Raw genomic sequence first — 24,026 nt, 5'->3', positions numbered from 1 at the left:
TACTTCTCCATTGCTTTTGAATTTAATTTTGTAAATCCATTTGCATCCAACCAATTTTTTTTTCTCTAGACAAGGGACAAATTCCCACGTACGATTTTTTTCATGAGCTTTAAGTTCCTCTTTCATGGCATCTATCCATTTGACATCTTTGCAGGCTTCTTCAAATTTTTTCGGCTCTTGGAGTTTGTAGGTTGCATGAACATAAGATTTATACTGCTCTGAGAATCCGTCAAAAGATAAATACTTTTCAATAGAATGAATATTGTCAGTGGCAAGATAGGTATAGTAATCACTTAACCTGACCGGAGGCCTGCATTGACGAGAAGAATGTTTGACTTGAGGAACAGTAGTGTCGTCTAAGGTAGGAGTTTGATTTCCTCTTTCACCAGTCACTTCTTGAATTTGCAAGGGCTGGTTTACCTCATTGATTTGCCGGTGAGGTACTTGATTAAAGATATCAGTCAATGGGCAAGAGATATTGCTCATTTCATTGGCGGGCTGAGAAGAATTCTCATCTTGTTGTATATTTTCAAAGTATCTTTCAGACTCGTAAAACTTTACATCTCGTGAGACTATCATCTTGTTTGTAATGGGATCAAGACATCGGTAGCTATGTTTTTTGCTGGAATATCCCATAAAAATCCCTTTAACTACACATTTCTGAAATTTATTTCTGTTTTTTTCCTGCACATGGACATAACACTTGCACCCGAAGACTTTGAGATGTCTAACGGAGATCAACCGTTTGAGGAGGAGTTCAAGAGGTACCTTTCCATCAATGCTAGAATTAGGAATCCGATTGGATATATAGCAGTCGGTACCAATAGCTTCATTCCAATATTTTTGTGGTACAGTCATGTGTATCATGAGAGCACGAGCGATGTTTAGACGTTGATGATTTTTCCTCTCTACAACACCATTTTGTTGAGGGGTTCTAGCACACGTGTATTGGGGTTGTATGTCTTTTTTTCGCATAAACTCTTTAAGATGGTCATTAACATACTCTCCACTATTATCGGAACGAAGTTTCTTTATCTTGATTTCGTACTGAGTATAAATGAGATTATAGAACTCTTCAAATATATTTGGTACCTCACCTTTATTCTTGAGGAAATAAATCCAAGTTACACGAGTCATATCATCAATAAAAGAAACATAATATCTATATCTGGTATGAGATATCTCAGGAGCCGGCCCCATACATCCGAGTGTATAAGATCAAACATTTCTAAAGATCTTTCTACAGATGATTGGAAAGGAAGTCTAGTGAATTTTGAGAACTTACACGCGTCACATGCCCAATCTTCTGTGGTGAGGTGAGGAATAAGTTGTTTGATGCTTCGATTTGAAATATGCCCCAATCTTGAATGCCATATCCGGTACTCAGAGTTTTGTTGGCTGTTGGTGAGAAGGCTAACACAATCATCGTCTAGAACATATAATCCTCTTTGGAGATGACCCTTACCAATCACTTTCTTCGAGTTTAGTTCCTGAAACGTCACGTCCTTGGGAGAAAAAAATGCCAAACAATTGTGAGCTTGAGTAATCTTACTAACTGAAATTAAATTTGCAGCAAGTTTTGGAATAAGGAGAACTGTAGATTTTTTATTTCCTAAAAACGTCATTTTTCCAGCACCTTCAACGTTTATGGAAGACCCATCAGCAGTGAATACAGACTGTTTATAATCTTTGACAAATTCACTAAGTGTAGATGATTCACTAGTCATGTGATCGGTTGCTCCGGAGTCAATAATCCAAGTATTATTTTTGGTCATAGAAAGAAAAGTCATCGTCTTACCTTCAGAGCTTTCATTGACAGGTTGAGATGAGACGAGATTGGTCTTGGAGAACCTTTGAAAAAAATTTTCCAAATCGTCTTTTTTAACCAAATTTGCCAAATTGATCTCCTTCAAAAATGTGGTTGGTTTCTCTTTCTCGGGTCTCCCTATGATCTCCCAGTATCGTTCACGCATCGTTCACGGGTGTGACCGATCTTTTTGCAATGAGTGTACTTCATCTTGCTGCGTGGTCTCATATTGTTGCGTCCACGTCTCTGTCCATCTTGGGTGCGAGAAACATACACCATTTTCTCAGAGTTTTAACCTGCAACTTCATCTTTGTGGGATGAATTCATGACTCTTCGCCTAGATACTTCTCTTTGAATGATTTGGCAGACAGTGTTGAATGTTGGAAAAGGAGAAGAGTTCAAGATTTGACTGCGCAAGGTTTCAAAGTCGTCCGTGAGACCAGCTAACACTTTGAAAATTTTATCTTCCTCGAACCGTTGCTTGAAGATATCGGGATCCGATGTGGCCGGTCGGTATTGAAGAAGTTCATCGAAGAGACTGTGAAGACGCTCGATATAAAGTTGAATATCTTTGTTTCCCACAGTGAGATTAGCAATCTCACATTTAATTTGATATATACGAGCAAGATTATTTTGCTCGCTGAAGAGTTCTTTCAGCGACTCCCAAATGCCTTGGGCCGTTTCTTGATACATGAACATGTTAGCTATAGACGGTTCCATAGAATTTATTAACCAGGACATGACCATATCATTTTCCGACTCCCATTCCTCGTACCTAGGATCATTAGATGCAGGCTGCTGGATTTTTCTGTTGATGTATCTTGCCTTAGATCTCCCACTCAGAGGATTTTTCTGTTGATGTATCCTGCTTTAGATCTCCCACTCAAAAATAAACGTGCAGCCCTGGCCCAACTTAAATAATTTGCGCCGTTGAGGAGAGTAGATGTGATTTTTAATGTATTGTCATGTTGATCAGATGATTTTAATCCTCTCGAATTTTCGTCTCCTTGAGCAGCTCCAGTTTGAATGCTGGCCATGAAAGCAAATTTAATACGCCCTAAAGCAAATTTAGTATGCCCTGCTCCGGTTGGTGAAAGAAACTTTCTTCCTCTCGACAATAAAAAAAAAAGGAGAACTGAAAGGGGCGGAGTAAGAATGAGGTAAATGAGGAAGGGCACTCCACCGCTCAGAACGCTTTCCCGTACGCTGTTAGGAGCCGGCGGCGACTTCTCTTTCACCGGGTGAGGCGAGCCGGCGGCGATTCCACCAGGCGAGGCATGCCGGCGGCGATTCCACCAGGCGAGCAGGAGCGGCACTCTTGGTTCTGTTGATGGGAGACAGACGATGAAGCGTCTGCTAAATCTCACGGTGAGTTCTCTGGGAAACGTGGAATCTCGCTCGGAGGAACAAGGTACTCCGGATCCACGACTTGCAGTCGATGCCGCTTGCCAGATCTTCACGGTGAGTGATGTTGCTGTGGGAAAATAACCGACGCAGGATATTCCCTCTTTTTTTTTTCTCTCTTCTTTGATAGCAAAGCAGAACAGAGGAATCCCCAATTTTGGAAGATGGGTTCCCTTTTTTTTTTTTTGTGATCTTCGTCTTTGATATCAAGGCAGATCAAAGAAATCCCCAATTTTGGAAGATGGGAAGAAGGTGCCTCCTCTGCTTGCCGGCGTCACTTCCTTCGAATAAACTCTGCTTGCCGGCGTCACGTCTGGTGAATGGAGTTGCTGGGAATCAGAAAACATGAACTAGCAGAAAACGTGAACTAGCGGCAGACAGCAGACAAGAATCCCTTTCAAGAACCTAGCTCTGATACCATGTTAAAAAGAGATATAAAGATTGGGAACACAGCAATACTCAAGCATGTACGTGGTTCGGCATTCTAATGCCTACGTCCACGAGAAAGGGAGCTCTCCTTTATTTTCTTTGATACAGGATAGGGAGGATGAATCCTCAATTTATAGAGTACAGGCCATACCAGATTATGGTAAGAGAATCACGCAGAATTCTCATAACTGTTCCTTTGAAGAAAAAAAGGAAACAAATGATATGGAAATAGTGAGAAAGGAAAGGCGTGATTTGATTCACCTTCCTAAGAAATGGAGGCAATCCCTGTAATTCTGCTAACACACGCTGCAGTCGACGCCATTGGAGCACGCTAAATCAATGTTGTTCTGAAGCATAGTTTCTTCACTAGAGGGCCTCGCTATGCACCAGGTGTGGTTCTGTTCACAACCAAGCTGTGTTATAGATTTCATTTTCAAGTATGAAATCTTTAAGTGGCATTTGATGCATTTTCTTTTTCCCTTTGAACTAAGCGGCAATATGAAGAGTGAGTTTCTGAATGATGAAAACTATTCTGCTCATCAGACGCTCCCCTTAATTAGTTATAAACCTTCTTTACCATATTATCTGAGTACAAGAGATGGATCAAATCCGGAACAGCAAAATACATTACAGATGATCAGGTCAGAATCGAATTTAGCATCGTAGTCAAGTACTTCTGTTGAAAGAAGCAATGGTAAGGAAGAAAAGTCTCAGCATTCATTTATTTGAGATAGACTATTTTGATGATCAGACATGGTTAATTGGGAACTATTTGCTTAGCACTAACAATAGTAAAACAATGGAAAGGAGACAAACAGGGGACTGTCATACTTGAGAAGCTCAAATTGGGAACCAAAAGAAAAGAAGAACGAGGCAGAAAGTATGGAGTACTGAAGCGGGTAGTTTATCGGAACCATTTGATTCTAGAACAAATACATTAATCATTTCAGAATGTAGAAAAGTACCTGCCCGTTTACCACCTTCACGAATGATCCTGAAAAAAATGTCAAAACACGAAAACAAAATGAGAAGTTACCTGTGAAGATTGAAGCTAACAAGAAAGAAAATATATTCACAATTTCAAGATCTGCAGCATAAAACTATAGGCAGGATTCGAGATTAGGACTGCAGAAACAAGGGGAAAGAATAATGTGAGATAACAAAGCAACAATAGGAGATCTCAGTACCATGACTGACGATTAACATCAGGAGAAGAAGAGCCAAGGAATTCAAGGTCACTCTAGATTCCATCACTGGAGCAGAAGAAGAAGGATTGATGTTCAGGTGGTCTATGATGCTCTTGCAAGTAAGAGTGGCGGGTAGCGTCTCTCTATTTATAGAGGAAAAAAATCTCAAAACAGAAAGGCCGCTTAATAAATTTTCTGGTTCTTCCATTGGATGAAGGCACTGAGAAAGGAAGAAGACAGAGGCCGGCGAGACATTACAAATTAAAGCGATCAATATGTAACATTAAATGGACCAAGACGCGTAAAAAACCAGCAACACCTACTCATTCCCCGAAATCTAAAACGCTTAAATCATGGAAAATGAAGGAGATGGATAAAAAAGGAAACGAAGCCTCATCCGTGATCACATACCTTTCCTTTTTGTTGTTTATTTTTTGAGTCTTTTCTTCGGTAGTCTCCACCTTTTTTGGACACTTCTCAAATTCATATCCTTTCATTTCAAGTAAGGGTAGGCATGGGCTCGACAAAGTTGTGCTCGAACTGGTGCTCGAAGTGGCCCGAAGTCATTGCCGGCGGCTAAGTTTAGCCCGCTTAAATATCATGTTCAACAATTGCTGGTGTCATATGCTAAAGATGGCACACACAAGCACACAAACGCACACATAAAGGGGGAGGAGAGAGAAAACAAAATAAGTAATGTGACTATATATGTATCCGGTCAAGTCGGCCCCCAATACCCAACTCGGGATAACCCAATCTGGCAAATATTTTAATCGGGCCAGTTCAATTGTGCGAAAGCCTGGCCCATCGCGGGCTGGATACCCAACTCTCCATTGAGTACCCAATTCATTGCCACCCTTATTTCTAAGTTTTTCAATCATTATATAGATCAAAGGCCATCAAATGCAACCTAATTGAATTAGATGTTATTATTACCGGTTCCACTAATGAGATTCAACTCTTTCACCTAAGATAAAATACTTTTCTCACTCACACCTAATCATTGAGAAACTTCGTACTCTTAAAGGTCGTTTGATTGTTGTTTATTGAGACACGACGGATAGGACATCCTGTCCATGAGACTACTGTCATGTCCTCATGGATAATGGTGCTCTTTGTCCAACGTTTGATGATTTTAGAAACAAAACACTAAGTTCCTCTTGTCCAGCGTTTGTTTCGCAAATGTTTGTTTTATCCGTTCTGTCGGTTCATTTCGGTGTCTGTTTTTGTTTTGTCCAATGTTTGTGTTTTTTTATAGTCAATTTTGTTTTGTCATCTCTCTCTCTCTCTCTCTCTCTCTCTATAAGCAAATCCCATTTTCATAAACAAAACCAGCAGCAAGAAGTTTATTACAGAGCTTAGTCCATGATACATCATTGTTACAGCAACACATCATTGTTACAGCAACATCCAACTATATCGTTCCAACACATTCGGCCAGAACCATATCCTCTTATGCCGAACAAGATGTTGTGCAACCAACGAGAACACCGTAGATCATTCAACAAAGGACTGAAATAAAAAAAAAAAAGGGGAAACACTTAATAAGGCCTTATCTCCTACATTCTAAACACGGTAGACAAAGACATCATGTTTATTTCTTTGTTTTTCTTTTTTTTTCATTCCCCTTCACATGATGGCACAACTGCTGGTGTTATCATCACTGAACAAATAGGTAGCATACTCTGCTGTCTGTGATTGTGGCTGATAGTTGTAGTAGGAAGTGGTAGCAAGTGGGGTGAGAGAAGACCTGTTGTACATCATCTGCATGTATCTCTCATTCAGCATCTGGTTCTGGTTCTGGTTCGACCTATTGATGTTCATCATGGTCATTGGATGCTGTTGGTAAGCAGCATTATTGAAGCTATATCCACCTAAATGAGCTCCACCACTATGGGGAAAATCAACAGACGAAACAGAGTAAGCCAAGTGCGTGGAGTGGCTAGAAATCAAAGAATTGTTAAAATTTGCCTGAGTATTTCTCCATGCACACTATAGGATTGTCTTGTCAGCAATGATGAAGTAGGCAGGAATTGCGGCTGTTCAAGGAAAGAGATACGAAACTCGTAAGAAATGTTTGCACCCTTTTCTAGAAAAATTAAATCATTAAAGGATAAAAACTTAAAATTTGAAAAAAAGAAACATGGTTCAGACTAAGAATCAGAAGATACACAATGATCAACAAAGCAACTGTAAAGAAAAGTCTAAAAATGCTAAGTATAATAAATACGACAAAAAATAGTAAATTCAGAGCTAAAGTTGAGTAAGACACAGTAACTTCAGCAAAAAAAAGTAAGATGAAGAAGGAAACAAAGAAGCAAAAAAAGTAAGATGAAGAAAGGGGAAAATGGACGATCCATACCGCTTGGAGTACATAGAAGTGATTCGTTTTCCCCTGAGGAAGTTTAGATGGCTCGTCACATCTGCAAGGACAAGAACAACCAGGATCGATTTCAGGAAGCGGGAAGAAACGAAAGCAACAAAAACAAACGAGAAAAACACGGAAACGAACAGCGCATAGGAAGGACGACGGAAGGCTCTCGGAGAATCTCACCTCTGAGGCACAGCCCCTCGACAGAATACAGAGGAACCTCCATGAAATGCAGATGCTCGAGCTGACCGTTCTTGCAGAGGTAGTAAAGCACCAGAACCCTGCGCTCCTGCCTCGGCGCCCTTTGCTCCGTCCAGACCATCATCCTCTCGGGGCTCGCCTCCTGGCTCCTCCTCGCCAGCATTTCAACAACCCTACCTCCCCCTCCTCCTCTGGCTCTCGCCGCCATTTCTTCCGCGGGGGCGAGAGGGAGACTCAGAAGGGGGAGAAGGAGCTCGACAAGAGGGCAACTCAGGAGGTCCGGGGTGGGTTCTCGGGGCAGGAGATGGTGCTAGCCTGTTCCGAGCTCGGAACAGTCTAAGTTTAAGACAGGAAGTAATTTATACCTTTGTCCAGGCGTCCGTTCTGTTTACTGTGTCCAAATGAAAACTCAACTAAATAAAACAAGTGTGTCCTGTTCCGCGTGTTTTTTTGGCCATCAAACGACTTATTAGTGTTTTTGGAATTAGATTTGGATTCCTATATAAACAATACACTGCCAAGCTGGAGTTTCCACATGCCCCAGGAATCAGATTGGGATTGGAACCAGTAAGAAGATCGTTCATTAACAGACTAAAGTTTGATGACTAATTGGGCTCTAATTTCGGATCAAATTAACCAGACTAATGAGTTTCAGAGTATAATCAAGGCACCGGATAATATCCAAAATCATATTCTTTCCCTATAGAGTCAGGAAGAGTTTGGTTAGTTTAGGGTGGCCTGTAGTGCCAATGCATGCTGGAGTTAGAATTTTGAGCTTCAAAAGTTTGGAGTGATTATTAGCCTAAGGCACGGACCTAATATTCCACTCTACATAAGAGGACAAGCAAGAAAAATCGGCAGAAACTATATCTAACCTGCTTCAAAAGAACTAAATCTCAAATAAGGTGAATATATTATTATGTTACTTGCATAAAATAATATAAAAAAAAAATTAGACAGACAAAATCCTATGTTGGAAGGAGAATGCTCTAGTGATGAATAGATTCGCTCGTACCTGGATCGCCTATTCATTTGTCTTTATAAGTAACCACTTGGCCTGTTTTAATATATCTTTCAATAAAAGAATGCTTGAAATCTTTCTCCTTGGGATTGTGCACGCAGAACATACCTTGTTCATGACCATATATGCTCACAGACACCATATCTTCTACTGGGAAAACTTTGGTTCCTTATAAAACTCACCTTGCCTTGAAAATACGTATCTTGGGGAAGTCGCTACGTATATTTATACACTAACCGCCTGAATTGGCTTCAATTTGAACCAGTTTGACGGCCGATTGTAGAACAGCAATAATGTCCGTTTTAACTACGTACTGCTTTGAGTATTTTGATAATCTTTTTTTAAATCAACGGCGTTTTATTTTTAAAAGATAATTTTCAAGCATTCTCATTGATTTTCAAACTGATTTTTTTTTTCAATGTTTTATTAAGGAGAACCGCTGCTGCGTCGAATTCTCAAGCAAGTCTGGGCATCTGGCCAGTTCGATTAAATTAAAAATATATATTTTTAATAAAAAATATAATGTGTAAATATAATTAATTATATTAAAATATTATAATTATATATAATAATCAATAAAATATATATTAAAAAATCTTGTCGAAACGAAGTGGGCTTAGTTGGGCCCACTGGGCCGGCCTGATAACTTGTCGGCCCGAGCCCAAGACCGGGTTGGGTACCCGACCCCTTGCCCAGCGTTCTTTCCAAGACCATGCCTGTATACATCAAAGGTTTTGGTTTTGTTCAGAGGTTGGATAAATTTACATTCCATAGCAATAGCAAAATGTTTCAGCAACCACAGGTTTTAAACCTCTTACTCCTTGAGTTTGAACCACGTTGCAAACTGTTCGCTATCAATAATGACATTAAGTGACATTTAAGTAACAGAATTACTACAAAAGTATAAACATAGTAAGAAATTAAGTGGGCAAGTTTATTTTACCAGAATATATGATCACCAAATCAATATGGCGGACATTCACCAAGATAGTTGAGTTTTTCACATTTGAACAGGTGACTAGCTTTTTTAACCCTAAGGATGTCAATATATCCTATTTGAAACGGATATCAGACCAAACTGATCCAAAAAAATCGGATATTGAAAACAATTTAATATCAAAGAAATTGGATTGGATTTGGGTTTAATAAATGAAATCTGATCGGATTCGGACATACATAGATATCCAATTGGGTTCAAATACGGACTCAGATCAGATACATTTTTAGACAAATACCGTGTATCTAATGCTATTAAATTTGAAAAATTGGCAAAATTCGTCAAAATTCGGATTTGGATATAAATATAAAAAACGGATTCGGATCGAATTTGGATTGTAAAATTGGATTTTAGATTTGGATTCGGATATGACTTTTCTTTATTTGAATTCGAATCCAAATTTGAATCCGAATATATGAATATCCAAAAAAGCAGATATGATTAAGGATATATCTGATCCGAATCCGATCAGTTGACATCCCTATTTACATGAGTTTGTGAAGAACTATATATATATATCGACTGCCCTTCACAAAACCTTGAACCTTTATTTTTCAATTACCCCATCTTGTGGCCAATACAATATGGTTGGGATGGCATGTAGGGATGAAACATTTACGTGTAAGTTCGAAACCATTTGGTAATTCATCTTTGCCAACTATTGTTTAATGTAACTGGTTGGATCTGCAGCACATGGAAAGGTCGCGTTAGGTTCGATTCTCATGGGCATTACCCTCCTTAGTCCTTACCGTTGAGAGTGTAAGTTTTACGTGTTGAGCGTTTAAGGGTTGAGAGGAGTGTAAGTTTTACCTGTTGAGCGTGTAAGGGTTGAGAGTATAGTACTATGGGCTTTCAGGATGATGGCATAGCGCAACCAGTCAGCTCATAAGGGATCCAAGGTTCGAATCTCATGATTGCTATCACATTCCAAATCCAAGGTTAGAATCTCATTATTGCTACCACATTTCAATGTGTTATTCTTTTGGATTAAAAACGGTGTCGAACACGACATCCGAATTGAAAGATGTCCCGTAAATCCACCCAAATCCAAAAATAAGCCAAACTTAGAGGCATAATGGCATACGCTTGGAGGATTTACGCAAGGCCGTTTCCTTTCTTCTAAGTAAACATTAAAAAAAAACTAGATTGAAACAATTTTTATAAAGCATTTCAGAACAGGTATTGAAGCACGGCTCCTTAGTGGTGCAGTATTTCCATGAAAAGCTAGCTTTTAGTGGACATGATATTTCTTTGATTATATATTTTATTCCTATACTTTTGAGTGCTCTTACTCTTAGATTTTCCAAAAAATTACACACACATAGAGAGAGAGACATAAGGACACTAGATCCGAAGAATGACAGCGCATGCAAAACGTACTGTTCATGCTAGTGAAAGAAAAACGTTTACGCCAAGAAGAATAATGCACCGTCAGGTGCTTTATTCTGAAGTCAGCAGACACTTGCGAAAATTTTTAAAATATGTTCTCTAAGGTTTCTTTCAATGGAAAGTTAATGAAGAATTTAGCTGAATGTTGTTTTACATCAACTCAGACTAATATTAAGCTGATCAACCTGTTAATAGGGAAGAATGGTAACAATGTCAAACTTAGGGGAAACCTTACAGTGCACAAGGCACAGAGATGGCATGTTGGGTTTGGTTAACTTATTGGTGAAGATATTAGTGAAAATGGTTAAGACCAAGATTGTCTTGAGTGCCTTTTTTTTCTGGATGTTCTTCTTTTGTCATAGTTGGTTGTATAAGATCGCTCACCCTAAGTAGGATTCTATAACTAGGTAGGGATGTCAAACGTATCTGATTTAAATCAGATATCCAGCTGAACGGTTTTGAAAAAATTGGATATGAAAAAAAAATTAATAACTGATTACTAAATTGGATTTGATTCAGATTTAAGAAATGACATCCGATCATATTCTAATTTGGATATACAAGACCGAATTCAGATTTAATGGATTTAGTTTTAACTAAATATTCTAGCCATTGGCAAGATTTGGTTAAAAATTGGGATTTGCATTCAAATATGGATATAAAAAACAGTCATTTGAAATCTGATTTCAGATTTGGATTTGGATATGACTTTTCTTTGTTCATCTTCGAATTTGAATATGTGAATACCCGAAAAGTAGATACGGATCGTAAAATCAGATTTTGGATTTGGATTCTGATATGACTTTCTTCGTTCAGAAAATGGATACGGTTACAACATATCCAATTCAGATACTGATCCATTGGCATCCCCACAAGGAATGATGGAACTTCTCCTTCACTCAGAGTTTCATTCAACAAATGGTCCCCGTTGCGCAATTATGCTAGGTTCATTCATGAAACGGTTCTCAAGACCGATGAGATGTTGGGCTCACGCTAGTGTTCTGCGTTGCTATTATCGTATTAAGAAGACATGCAAAGGCCTATAGTATGGTCAATTGGGCTTTTTCATAAGTTTCTCTTTTGTATTTATTTAGGATTTAGTGATACATGCGTTAAGAAGTTCATATATTGTCTGCCTTCTGCTTCCTATTCTTGGGGCCTTATGTGCAGGAATTTATAAGAAATCTCATTTTATCTTCGCAGATATGGTGGGTCTTAATAAGTTGGGGATTCTCATGCCAAGGACCTGACAGTATCCTGGATATCTAACAAATGCAAAGTGGAAACAATTTGAAAAATTTTCATTTTGGCAGAGAAGATATAAGAAATTAAGAAGGATTCTCGATTTCTGCCATGGCTTGAAAGCTTTATGTGAATTATGTCAACTCGATTTGTATTTATGCTTGATGGCACGAGTCTTATGTTGTTCTAGTGTTGATATATGAAGTCATCCTCCAGATTTGCATATTCTACAGGAATGAAAGATCCCATCATGGTTGCTTATACTTTCTTTTTCAAACTGTTGCTTATGTAATTATGTTTGAGCTTTAATAGAAGTGTTCAGACTCCTCAGACATCTGCAGCAGGTAGATGCAATCAAAAAATTATTTTCTGCAATACGTATTGCTCTGACCAAGCATAAGCAAGTGTGAGCAACACATTAAACTACAGCGGGCATTGAATGTGAATGGCAAAGCTATCACACACCTTTCCTAATCCAGAATTCTACAAAATAGAGGGACCAGATAGCAGCGGCGGCTGCTGCAGCACTATAAGCTAACAATTATTCATGGTAGATTCTGCACTGTTATTTCCCAGCTGAAGCATCTTCACGGATAGACACAGCTGCCATAGCCTGCAAAATAGGAACTGCATTAGTTTGATCTGCTAGGTAATTTCACTTACTTGGAAAGGGATTTCCTATTCATTCACACCTAAGGAAAAGGGAGATTTCCTTTTTAGGCCTACCTTTTGTTTATAATTCCCAAAGGTGAACAAAATTTTGTGATTTTCCCAATAGGATCTATACTGTAATTTTTTTTTTCCCTGAATATAAGGGCATAAAGTACACTAGCCCAACAGTTACATAAGGTTCATCTTATTGTGGAATTTCAAGATGCATAACCTGAGATTTCAAGTTGGCCTGCCTATTTTTGTTTTTATATATATAGACATTAGAGGCTATAGACGGAAGGAACAGTCTCTGCTCTTTATCATTTTTAGATTGTTGAAAGAAAATCAAGAAGAATAATGTGATAGGCATTTCTGACATCTGGTATTGGTTTTTCACTTTTTTTTTCTGCTTGATTTGGAAAAGATCAAGGGTTTATTTTGTTCTGTATATATATAGCATCTAAGTGTTTAGCAGTGGAGAGATGAGGAGGAGGAAGAAGGCTTACTCGGATCTACAGTGGTGATGAGGCCAGAATTGGCAAAGCTACAAGTGTAGGGCTGCCTGCCATTGGCACTGTAATAGAGGTTCATGACAACGGAGGCATGGTTGATTATGGTGTCCGGGAGAGAGCAGGCCTGACCTGAAGCCAGCACGCTGCAGTCGACGCCATTGGAGCATGCGAAGTCAATGTTGTTCTGAAGCACAGTTTGCTCAGCAGAGGGCCTCGCTATGCACCAGGTATTGTTCTGTTCGCAACCATGTATAAATAAAACGTCAGCAGCTTGTCAGCAACTTTGTCCTTCTTCAGATGATAAGGAAAATGACCGAGCTTTTTTGGTACATGTAGAACTGAGCTCTGTTTCAGTTCTTCCAATGTAAAATTTTTAAGATGGAATGAAAACAAATAGGGACCTCAGAAGAAGCAAGACAGTCCATAAGAATTGAGTCTACTCAAAGTGGGATCAGAGAAAAAAGAATAAAATAGAGGCAGACAGTATGGAAAACTGGACCAGAAGGTTAAGGACACGAATTCTGCAGCAGCAGAAGAGACGAAAAATGGAAGTTGTATAAACAGAATGAAATGCAGCCATTGCAGAATGTATAAAAGTACCTGCCCATTTGCCACCTTCACCAACGATCCTGAAAAATCGTCAGTCATCGAAACAAAGTGAGAAACTATCAATGAAGAACTTAAAACTAATGTGAAAATTCTATCCGCAATTTACAAGATATATCAACAAACTGATCAGCAAAAAACTGTTCAAAATGAGGAAGAGAAACAACAAGAGGGAACAATATACACTGTATGATACAAAAGCAATAGTAAGAGATCAGTACCATAAGTCGAGATGAACATCAGAAGAACAACTGCGAAGGGAGTCATGGTCACTCTAGACGCCATATTACTCTAGCAGAAGAAGAAAGACTGATGTTCAGGTGGTGTATGATGCTCTTGCAAGTGAGAGTGAGAGGAAGCGTCCCAATTTATAGATGAAAAAATTCACAACAGTCCAAAGAAGGCCACCTAATCACCTCACGCCGCTCTATATTTACCTGAAACGTCCTTACAGAAAGGGCCAGGAATGTAGCTTACAGAAACTGTTTCTCAAACGTGGGAAGGCCAGCATTTCAGTAATTCACTTAACAATGTTTCACTGCAAATAATTCACTTCGCCTCCGCTTCATGATCGATTCTTTCAATTTGTCCGTTTTGGAATCCTCACACTTCTCCACTCATTGTATATATGTTTTTAGAATAAGAAAACATAACATTATAACAATGCTGTTGTCAATACGCCATCCATTTTCATTTACCCTTATATTACTTTCAATTCGTTTATCATGTATGGTCATATATATTTTTTTGCTATTAGTATTTTCACTTATATATATATATATATATATATATATATATATTGAAATGGAGAAGACCCTAAGCAGATGTTGAGGGTCAGCTAGTTCTAATCGAATTGGTGGCAAGCTGACCATTGGTGGCTGGTCAAAAGGCATCACATATTTCAAAATAGTTTCTTTATAAAGTAGTTTAATATCGTTCATTCATTTTATATATTTTTATTGAAGTTTTCAAATCTTTGTAATTATTTTTGACTGGTTCACAACCAATTGAGTGGTAACCCTGCCGATTCGGTTCAAGAACCAATGTTTGCAACATTGCCTCCGGTAGCGCACCAAGAGGAAAAACATCTCTTAGGATGCAGCCATCGAGATAGGAAGCAAGCAGGGAACGCGCGGGAGAAAAGCAAGCTTCCAAATAGACCAACATGCCGTCAGAAGGCGGCAATAATATTGGAGAACAAAGAAGGAGACGGTATAACGATGCAAAGAAGGCTTCGTTCGTGATTCCTTTTTTTTTTCTCTTTTGCCTATCTTGACTATTTTTCTCTGTTAACATTTACCTTTTAGACATTTCTCAAATTCATCATTCGTGTGTAGTCAATGGATTGGATTTTAATCAGACATACCATATCCACTTTTTCATATATTCATATATTTGAATTTGAATAAAAAAAAAGTCATATCTGAAATCCAATTCTTAATCCAAGTGTCATTTGTACATTCGTATCTGAATCTGAATGCCAACATTGAATAGAATCTTGCCAATCTTCAAAACATATGAGCATTGGATGAAGGATATTTATTTAAACTTAAATCTGATCCAAACCCGAATCTTTGGATGTCATTTCTTAATCGGATCATATTTGAAACATTTCCATCAAATATCTGATCCAAATCAGATATGTTGACATCTCTACCTGCCTAAAAACACACAGGCTTGGAAAAAAGCCCAGGTGATTTAGACATCATTTTCAGAAATCGCATATTTTTATTTTTTATTTTTGCAAAAGGGAGATCTAGTCGTCCCTTTTATCAAGCACAAGAGCATTTTAGTTCTTGATTTCTTGCCTCAATCTAGTCATCTAAGAACATCAAATCTAGGCCATCAGATTTACAATCTAGATGGCCCTCCCTTTTCCCTCTCATTCTCTCTCTCGTCTTGCAAAAGAAGGAGCCCGGCAGCTCCTCCCCTGCCGTCACAGGCGGGTAGAGCAAAAGGAGGAGCCTCGGTGGCTCCCCTTTGCAGCACGTGGAAGAGGGAGGGATGAAGGAGAAAAATTTGGACCGTCCCATCTTAGATTACTCGGTTTAGATTTGATGTAGATGTTCCTACATGTATGTTATCTCTAGATTCATGATTCAAAATTATATATAGAGAGAGAAAAATTGAATGGTGATTTTACCTTTTCAAAGTTATCTAACAATGTAATCAGGACCGATCGATCCAACATGATGGATCAAAAAAGAATAACAAGGAAAAAAAAAGTAATGAACATTTTCATCACATCTAATTTGGTTTCCACCTTTGCTTTTCTCTCAACAATCCAAGCTTCAGATGTCAGGGTAACTCTAGAAAATTATTTTTATGTCAATCTTATGGTTTGGGCAGGAAGATCTGTGTTGATTGAATTTTGTTTCAGGAAAAAGTTTTTTAAGGACATTTTGCTTTTACTGTGCTGTAAAGAAATTAGTTTCACCTTTAACTTTTCTATTTTAAGGAAAAACAGGTTATATGTTATGGTCCCTAAGAGATGATGAGATAAAAAAACTAAAATGCTCCTGCAAGTTAAATGGAGGACCCCTCTCTTCATGACCGCAAAACTGGAATGTGAAAAAGTTCGCCCCTATAGAATTATCAAAATGTCAATGCTATTAAAACGTGGGAACATGCCTTCTCATGTTAACATCATAACATCATGATGTGCCTTCAATTTCTCGGTGGTGGCTCTAAAAGGTTAATTTATCAGAAAATTCAGAAAGAAGTAGACGTATTGAGAAATTTTGAAAAAAAAAAAAAGATGAACGGAGACTCAGAAGCGAGCAGTGCCCGGTCATACAATTGAGAAAGCAGTACCCATAATCTTCTTAGGATTAATTAGATTTGTATTCTAATTTAGCAAATACGGAACTTAATTCAAGTTCTTACTGCAGCACGAGCATTAATTATAAGATTATGTATCCTTGATTAATGGACTTAAGTTTAATTATCAACTCTAATTTCTTTTCGATTTAACATGACTAATGAGTTTGAGATGATAATCAACCACCGTTCCGTGAGCAGGTCGCAATAGTTGGGATGGAAGCTGGTAGGCAGCAAGTTTTCCTTTTGAATCCTTCAGGTGTACTCAACCCCTTGTGCTATAAAAGACGAGCTACTTGCACACAAATTGAAGCATGGTGGGGGTGGCATGCCAAGACATCAAAGTCAATCCTATATCTTGGAGGAAAAATGAGTTGGATGAGAGTATAAGCTCTCCTGTAAGCAATCAGATGAAATACTTCTACTCACGCAAAATCAAAATACCAAATATATTCTTTCTCTGTTGAAACTAAATAATAGAAAGTAATTAGGTAGGAGCTCGGTTTAGGGTAGATAATAATGCCTTTGCTCTAGATAAATCTTGTGCTTTACGAAACTAGGGTTCTGGTAGCTAGAGGTACACCCTAAGAAATATTCCACTCTATATAAGAAGACGAGTGAAAAAATTTGGAAACAAAAAATTTAGAGATCCATTAGACCTAACCAGATTTAAATAGGAGTATTGTGCTTCTTACTACCAAACACCAGTACGAAGAAATTGGTACAGAAAAGAGGCTGAGATAAAGAAGGAGCATGGTCTAGTTATGATTGTTTTGCATGTACGTGAAGGTGTTAGCACCTGTTCATATGTCTTTATATGCTACGACTTTACCTGTTTTAAAAACTTTCCAAGAAAAAACAATGGTAGAAAGTTTCCTCTTCAAGATCATGAAGTGTATCCCTTGTCCTTCATCATACACGTAAATCCTTTTCCTTGATACAACTTTGACTACCTATCATATTTCAAGTTCATTTGGCAGTTGGAACACTCTGTATGTGTTGGATGAGTCTTCTTAGGGATTGAACTGATTCATATAACACTAAAATTAGGTGTTCATGAAGTGGGCCCAATCTTTAGTTGTATTCATAGAGCACTTTATAAATGTTTTAGTTGCTGCAATGACACTTTGTAAATATTTTATGAATCTAAGGCAGATTCATGGAGCACTAGTATTAATATTCTATGAAGTTGACCCAATCTTTTGGACAGATTCAGGGGCTCTTTGGTAATGAGAATTCTTTATAACTGTTTTATGAATATGCCCCAAAAATTCAAACATATTCATTGCCAAACAGCCCCTTATGGATCATTTGGCAGTTGGAACACTATGTGAATATTCCGTAAATCTAACTCGAAGTTTTGGATAGATTTATAGAACAATAGAATTAGGTGTCCATGAATCTACTTCTTAGGGGGCTATTTGGGGACAATATCAATTACTGCCCCAAAAAGTGAACAAAATTAATGGAACATTATTTAAACTCCCAATGAATCTAATCAATTTTTGGGTTAAATGCATGCAACTGTTTCATGATCTACCTAAAAGTATAAGCAGATTTGTAGAATTCTTTTGAAGGTTTTCCATGATTTGCCTTAATATTTGGATCATATGCATGAAACAGTTACATATTGTTTTGATTGCCAAACTGGCCCTTAAGGACAACAAAATTTCATGAAAATTGATGTACTTCTCAATCGGAGTCATTGTTTTACTTGCAAAGTCCCATTGTACATAATAAACTCCCATTGTATCAAGGTAATTTACTTGACGTGGATTTTTTTCCAAAAGTTTCTGGAAGTAGCACAGGGATGCAATATTATTACGAACATTACATTATATTATATTTTTTGAAATTTGACCAACTTAACCTAGTTTCATGGCTTATAAATGCTATCTACAATAGAAAAAATCATTATTAATTTCAAATTTTGGTTAATGGAGATCGCATGGAGATAGTAAATTATGTGGATAAGTAAAGTAATGGATAAATTAATATGACCTCAAAATTAGCTAGTAGGTACCCGTGTAGCGCATGCACGAGCCAATGTTAACTCCTCCTCGTATGCCTATTATTTATTGCATGTTAGTATGTCTTTTGCAATAAATTGCCAGACGTACGTGATTTACATAAGTAACCTAATACAAATCAATACTTGCTCTCTCTCTCCCTTCTCTCTCTCTTTTTGTGTGTGTATATATATATATATATAAACACATCTTCACTAAAATTGATAATTCTTGCACCGACTCATAAATTTCGTAACTATTCTACTGCTAATAACGTATACATATTTTATTAAGAAAGGCCAGTTTCATATTCTTAACACATTACCACATGATAGCCATAATGCATGAACACATTCACATTACCAAAAAACTTTACATTTTTATTAGGAAAGCTATGTTCAAGTTCCTATTCTCACCATATATTTATCATCATGATGATCAGCCATCTAATAATGTTGTACGGATAATATATTGACTTAACCATCCATTTAATATATATAGAGACACATGACTCCGGATATTTGGATGCTGAAGTTGCAGTGTACAATAGCTTGAATTGCAATTCATGCATTCGTCTATATAGTAGGAGCATAGTGGACATTGGTGCAATTAATTCACATACAGCATGAATGCGCTTCATCTTGAGTTTGGACCTTCGGATACTGGGCGCATACAAACCAAAGGATTTTATAGTGCTTGTGTGGTGACAATTCCAAAACTTTATAACTAGATAAACATGATCTGGATTAGAAAAAACTAATTCATAGTTTGATCCTTGCCTAATTAAGCATGAAAATTATGTATATGAGCCAATTGATTGGACCAATTGAAAACAAATTAGAACATTGAAGCTAGAGTTTAATACACAGGTTTGTACTAATCCCATCTGTGAAACGAAACATGAAGATAAATTGGGTATTTAGTTGCAAGATTGGGGAGTCAACGGAACAGGGTGAGCAAATCGGCCAGAGAGTAACCCATTGGCCATCAAGTTGTATGCCTTATCAGTAAGATGAATTCCATCCCAATTCACATATCTAGAAGGGTCATCACATGCTTTAATTCCCTTTTGTCCGCAAAGAACCTTGGAATTGAAGTTGTATGGCTCACCATCACCACAACAGGCTCTCAGAGCACTTTCAAATCCTGAAAAGAAAGCAATATTAGAAAAGGAAAACTTGATCATGAAGCAACATGCGTGATTAGTACTAGTATTCAAACTAGTTAGTGCTCTAACAATGGAGTATTCGAATTATGGATGCTATAAGTTTTTATGAAAGTAAATTGCTAGGAAGATCTTGTATTTCAAGTCAATAAGCCCTTGTTCTTCATATTTTGTGTTAATATGCATAGTACAAATTCACAAGAATCCCTTCTGTTGAGGGTCTTCTCTCACTTGATGAGATCTGGCCATCACCTGTGTGTTGCTCAATAACTTGGATCTTATTTCAGGTCTTGCTAAGTTGTTACTGTACTTATATGAGCATATTTACAACTGAACAAATTGAAAGACTCTCTATGTTGAATGACATAAGAAGGTGAAAATGGTTGTTAGCTAATCTTTGATGATTGATCTCTAGCTTGACTTTAAGTTAGAAATTGTTGGTCTTGTAGTCTTCGACAACAATGGTTAACCAATTCCATGGGCAATTTGAGGTAAATATATATTTAATAGAGACAAGCACACAGAAGGTGCCTTTGGGTTGCACTATACGCGGTTGTAAATGTGAAGGGAAAAAAGTATTTCTTTGATTTAAAATAGCAACGTCGATTCATTACTTCCAGCATGGCATGATTTAGCTTTGAGAGGCTTTTTTTTGGTAGTTCTCAGCAAAGCAGACATCTCACATGCGAGAGAAGAAAAAAAAGATGAGGCATGTCGTTTGAGATTTTGGTAAAAGGATGGTTCCTAAACGAAAATTGCATGCCCTTTAAAATGAAAACCAGTTTTGCACCTGGCTACTTAAGGCAGTGTTTGTCTTTGCAATATCAGTGCAGGAATTATTCCCATGTACCAATGTTTTGGAATCATTAATGTGCTGCTGGTACTATCTGCTCTTTCATAATGAAATTTAGAAATGGCTGCAGAAGAACAATAAATTTGATTCAATTCAGTGTCATACCATATTTTTTGGGGTTCTTGAAGAAGGACATAGCAGCAGTGTAGTAGTCAGCATAAATGATTCTTGCATGTGGGTGCTGCTCTCTTAGCCTTTTGAGCGTGCCCAGAAGATATGAATTGTGGTACACGGCAAACTCATTGTAGTGCTTCAGGCAACCAATCTTGGGGTCATAGTCTGACAAATTCCGGGACGAAAAGATCGTTAGGTAGAGCGATATGCAGCCGATAGGGAGGTTTCCGGGAACCATTAGTTGCATTGCTCCATGTTTTATCAGTGTCTGCATGCAGTTCACTTGATTCGTTAGGTGCTGCTCCCCTAGCCACGTAAAAAGTAAAAGGCTTGAAGCAAAGTAAAACCAATTTGAAGTTGACAACTTTTCTTAGATAGACAGCAGTCTAGTCTTAACTTGAGCAGTCACAATTATAGAAACCTGTTTAACTCGAGCAAAAATGACTCAAAAGCTTCTGTTCTTTTGGTGAATTAATGCTAATCTATGTGTGCTTTTGTGGGTGGTAATTGGTTTTCTGTTGGCAAAGATTGCGCAATAGAAGATGATCTAACTTAATTTATGTTCAAGCTTTTTCTAGATGGAGAGGAAAATAAGAAGGTGAAACAGATCAACTTACATTCACTCCATTTGCAATGGCTGTTACCACATCATGGACATAAGGCTTGACCTTTTCGATGCTCATGCCTTGAAAGAAGGCATAGTTGTAATCGTTCCCTCCAATCTCCCCAACTAGAAATAACGACGATCTGAGGTACTCATGGCATTCTTTTGCCATCAATGCACCAGAATGAATAACAGATGTTAGTCACAGAGGCATTGAAGCCATCAATAACCACGAATAAGAGCCGTACTTCATTAAATGAAAGAAATAATTTCTCTGTTTCGCCATTTTTCATATCGATATAGGTTTCTGTCCTTTCGACTTGAGAGCAAATCCACCCATGAGATACTACCCAAATTATGCGCGTTGGTCACCAATTAACTAAAATTAGTGTTTAAAACATGGGTTCATGATGACCTCTCTCTGCCTGTCTCTCTCTCTCTCTCGCATTGATCTCAAATTCTTCTATCCAAGTCATCTTACATACAATTAGTAAACTAGTTAGTCATCTTAAAACCTTGTTTTCTTCTATTTTCTAAAACAATCCATGCTCCTTTTAATTTTATAAAAACCCATCCTTCAAAGGAAAGCAAAGCAATCTTTTTCTATAGGAACTCGATTGATTACGTTTGCTCATGTTTCAAGAATAAATAAAGGGAAGCACCGACATGGAAAATGGTAAAGCAAGAGAGCTATTTGAGAAGCATCCTAGAAAAGGAAAGATGATTACCAGATAAAATGTTTCATTAATGGAACAATGCAGAGAAACAGGTTTGGCATGCCCAAGAAATTACCTTGCTGAATCCATGGTTATACAAATACAATTATTGACATTTTACTTGTCCTTACCTGCTTTTGTAGAGCATAATGAAGGCAAAAGCCTGTCAAACCATCCAAGTTGGACACTTAGTGAGTGGTTAGTCAAGGGTCTGATGTTCTTGCTCAGAAGATCTGAAACGTCAAGAGCTGTAGCTCCTGCAACTGCAAAATTCACTCCTTTGGTGTATTCTCTACCCTCATAAGGATCAGCCAGGTATGGAGGAAGCAGTGGAAGCCTGTATGCCTGGGCTGCAAAACAAGTCTGGATTTAGTAGAGTGGTGAATTTGTTGATCAATAGTAGCACTAATGCTAAGCCAATAGCCTCAACCAAATAGATTTTTATTTAAGGCTTTGGTCTAAGCGTTATAGAAGATGATCATAAACAGGGTTTTGATGGTAGAATATTGTTCACTTTCTTTCATTCAAATGAGGAGAGACAGACAGAGACTTAATTTGTTCCGCCATAAAGGGGAAAGAGAGAACTGTTCAGCCCCAGAGTGTTGCTTCATATACTAAGATGCATTTGAACCTAAAATCCAGAACATTTGAAACAGAATTAAGTTCATTTCTGAAATTCAGACGCAGTTAGGAATTCTATGTTTGGTTGAAGCGACTGGACATGGAAATTCCACACATAGAAGCAGTTTATTACCATTTAATTGTTAAACCTGACAAAGAAATTGGAAACAACTGAACAAAATCATTACCATCATAAGGAAAGAATGGAATTGAGAAAGCAGTATTCATCAAACCTAAGAAATCGATGATTAACCTTCCATTCGAACATCTGCCGGTGGGGTGCCCAAAGAAAGTTTCTCCATAAGGGAGGTTCGCCATAGGCACATACCTGCCAACTAGTGATTGCACCAGGTTGCCAGTGTCAGCAAGAGAGTCCCCAAAGCTAAAGATTGAGGTGTAACAAGCAGACTTAGAAGAAGTGGGAACCAGGAGAAAAGAGACAACAAGAGTGGACAGAAGAGCATGCCTCATCTTTCTTGATACAGAAAAATGTTGAAAACGCATAGTAAGATGGTATAGAGAGAGAGAGATTCCAAGTGAACTTAGGAACTTGAAGGCTGGGCAGCTAATTAATAAAAATGGGGAACGATGCTATAAAAGTAATTAGGATTTTAGACATGGCAATGTAGTTGCAGGTGGCTGTAAGAGAGAGAGATAGAGACAGAGAGACGGAGTGAGATACCAAATGAACGTAACAGGTCCTTGAGAGCTAAATATATAGAGGGAGAGATACTGTAAAACAGATTTCGATTGTATGAGTCCTGTTATTTAAATTTAGTTGCACGATTATTTTTTTGAAGTGATGGAAGCATGGCCTATTTATACATCTTATCTACTACGTGACTCTCTTTTTTTTTGGCTGATTAGGTTGGGTATTAATTATTTAATCTTTCTATAAAATTATGTTTTATGCCTTCTAGTTATTCAAAATTTTGAGCTGTCAACTGAAGAGGCTAATAATCTGCAGTCTTCAAGGTTAGCCATGCTTTCTGTCAGGGGCCATTCACTTCTTATTAATTGCACCTCTAGCCTCTTCCGCTTACATGGAGCTTGTCATAATTGAAAATACGACCTTCTTCTATCTTTATTGGTTGAACGGGACCTCTGTCTAGTCCCAGACTAGAACCATTTCAACAAGGATTAGATATGGAGAGGACCTCAACTCAAGCAGGGTTAGATATGGTTATTCACGTGTGGTGCTCTAAAGTAGGTGAGTCCGATCACCTGATCGACTTGAACCTATAAAGCATATGACCAAAAAGTAGAGTATTATAAGCAGAGAGTACCTGAGAGTACCTCAGTTTCCT

At 37.9% G+C, this 24,026-nt stretch overlaps 3 protein-coding genes across 4 annotated transcripts; all 3 read right to left on the bottom strand.

Annotated features, from left to right (window-relative positions):
- Positions 1-6,130: 6,130 nt before the first annotated feature.
- Positions 6,131-7,743, bottom strand: LOC116257858 (protein SOSEKI 5-like). The gene is made up of 4 exons (XM_031634859.2): positions 7,382-7,743; positions 7,190-7,250; positions 6,799-6,866; positions 6,131-6,718 (listed from the first exon to the last, which is right to left on the bottom strand). The coding sequence occupies exons 1-3, from the start codon at positions 7,605-7,607 to the stop codon at positions 6,836-6,838; spliced, it is 318 nt and encodes a 105-aa protein (XP_031490719.1). The 5' UTR covers positions 7,608-7,743; the 3' UTR covers positions 6,131-6,718; positions 6,799-6,835.
- Positions 7,744-12,397: 4,654 nt separating this feature from the next.
- Positions 12,398-14,155, bottom strand: LOC116258000 (major pollen allergen Ole e 10-like). The gene is made up of 4 exons (XM_031635056.2): positions 14,039-14,155; positions 13,812-13,840; positions 13,206-13,446; positions 12,398-12,661 (listed from the first exon to the last, which is right to left on the bottom strand). The coding sequence occupies exons 1-4, from the start codon at positions 14,100-14,102 to the stop codon at positions 12,636-12,638; spliced, it is 360 nt and encodes a 119-aa protein (XP_031490916.1). The 5' UTR covers positions 14,103-14,155; the 3' UTR covers positions 12,398-12,635.
- Positions 14,156-19,463: 5,308 nt separating this feature from the next.
- On the bottom strand, positions 19,464-23,399 carry LOC116257834 (GDSL esterase/lipase At1g28600-like). Of its 2 annotated transcripts, none has more exons than XM_031634829.2 (5): positions 22,953-23,399; positions 22,230-22,448; positions 21,396-21,544; positions 20,770-21,046; positions 19,464-19,792 (listed from the first exon to the last, which is right to left on the bottom strand). In XM_031634829.2, the coding sequence occupies exons 1-5, from the start codon at positions 23,221-23,223 to the stop codon at positions 19,566-19,568; spliced, it is 1,143 nt and encodes a 380-aa protein (XP_031490689.1). In that variant the 5' UTR covers positions 23,224-23,399; the 3' UTR covers positions 19,464-19,565. The 2 variants fall into 2 exon arrangements, with proteins under 2 accessions (XP_031490689.1, XP_049934574.1); XM_050078617.1 differs by having other exon boundaries at positions 22,973-23,399.
- Between the last annotated feature and the right edge of the window lie 627 nt (positions 23,400-24,026).

The sequence above is a fragment of the Nymphaea colorata genome, chromosome 7 (genome assembly GCF_008831285.2).
Source record: "Nymphaea colorata isolate Beijing-Zhang1983 chromosome 7, ASM883128v2, whole genome shotgun sequence".
In the NCBI taxonomy this organism is placed as follows: domain Eukaryota; kingdom Viridiplantae; phylum Streptophyta; class Magnoliopsida; order Nymphaeales; family Nymphaeaceae; genus Nymphaea; species Nymphaea colorata.
This window is presented reverse-complemented; position numbering and strand designations above follow the sequence as displayed.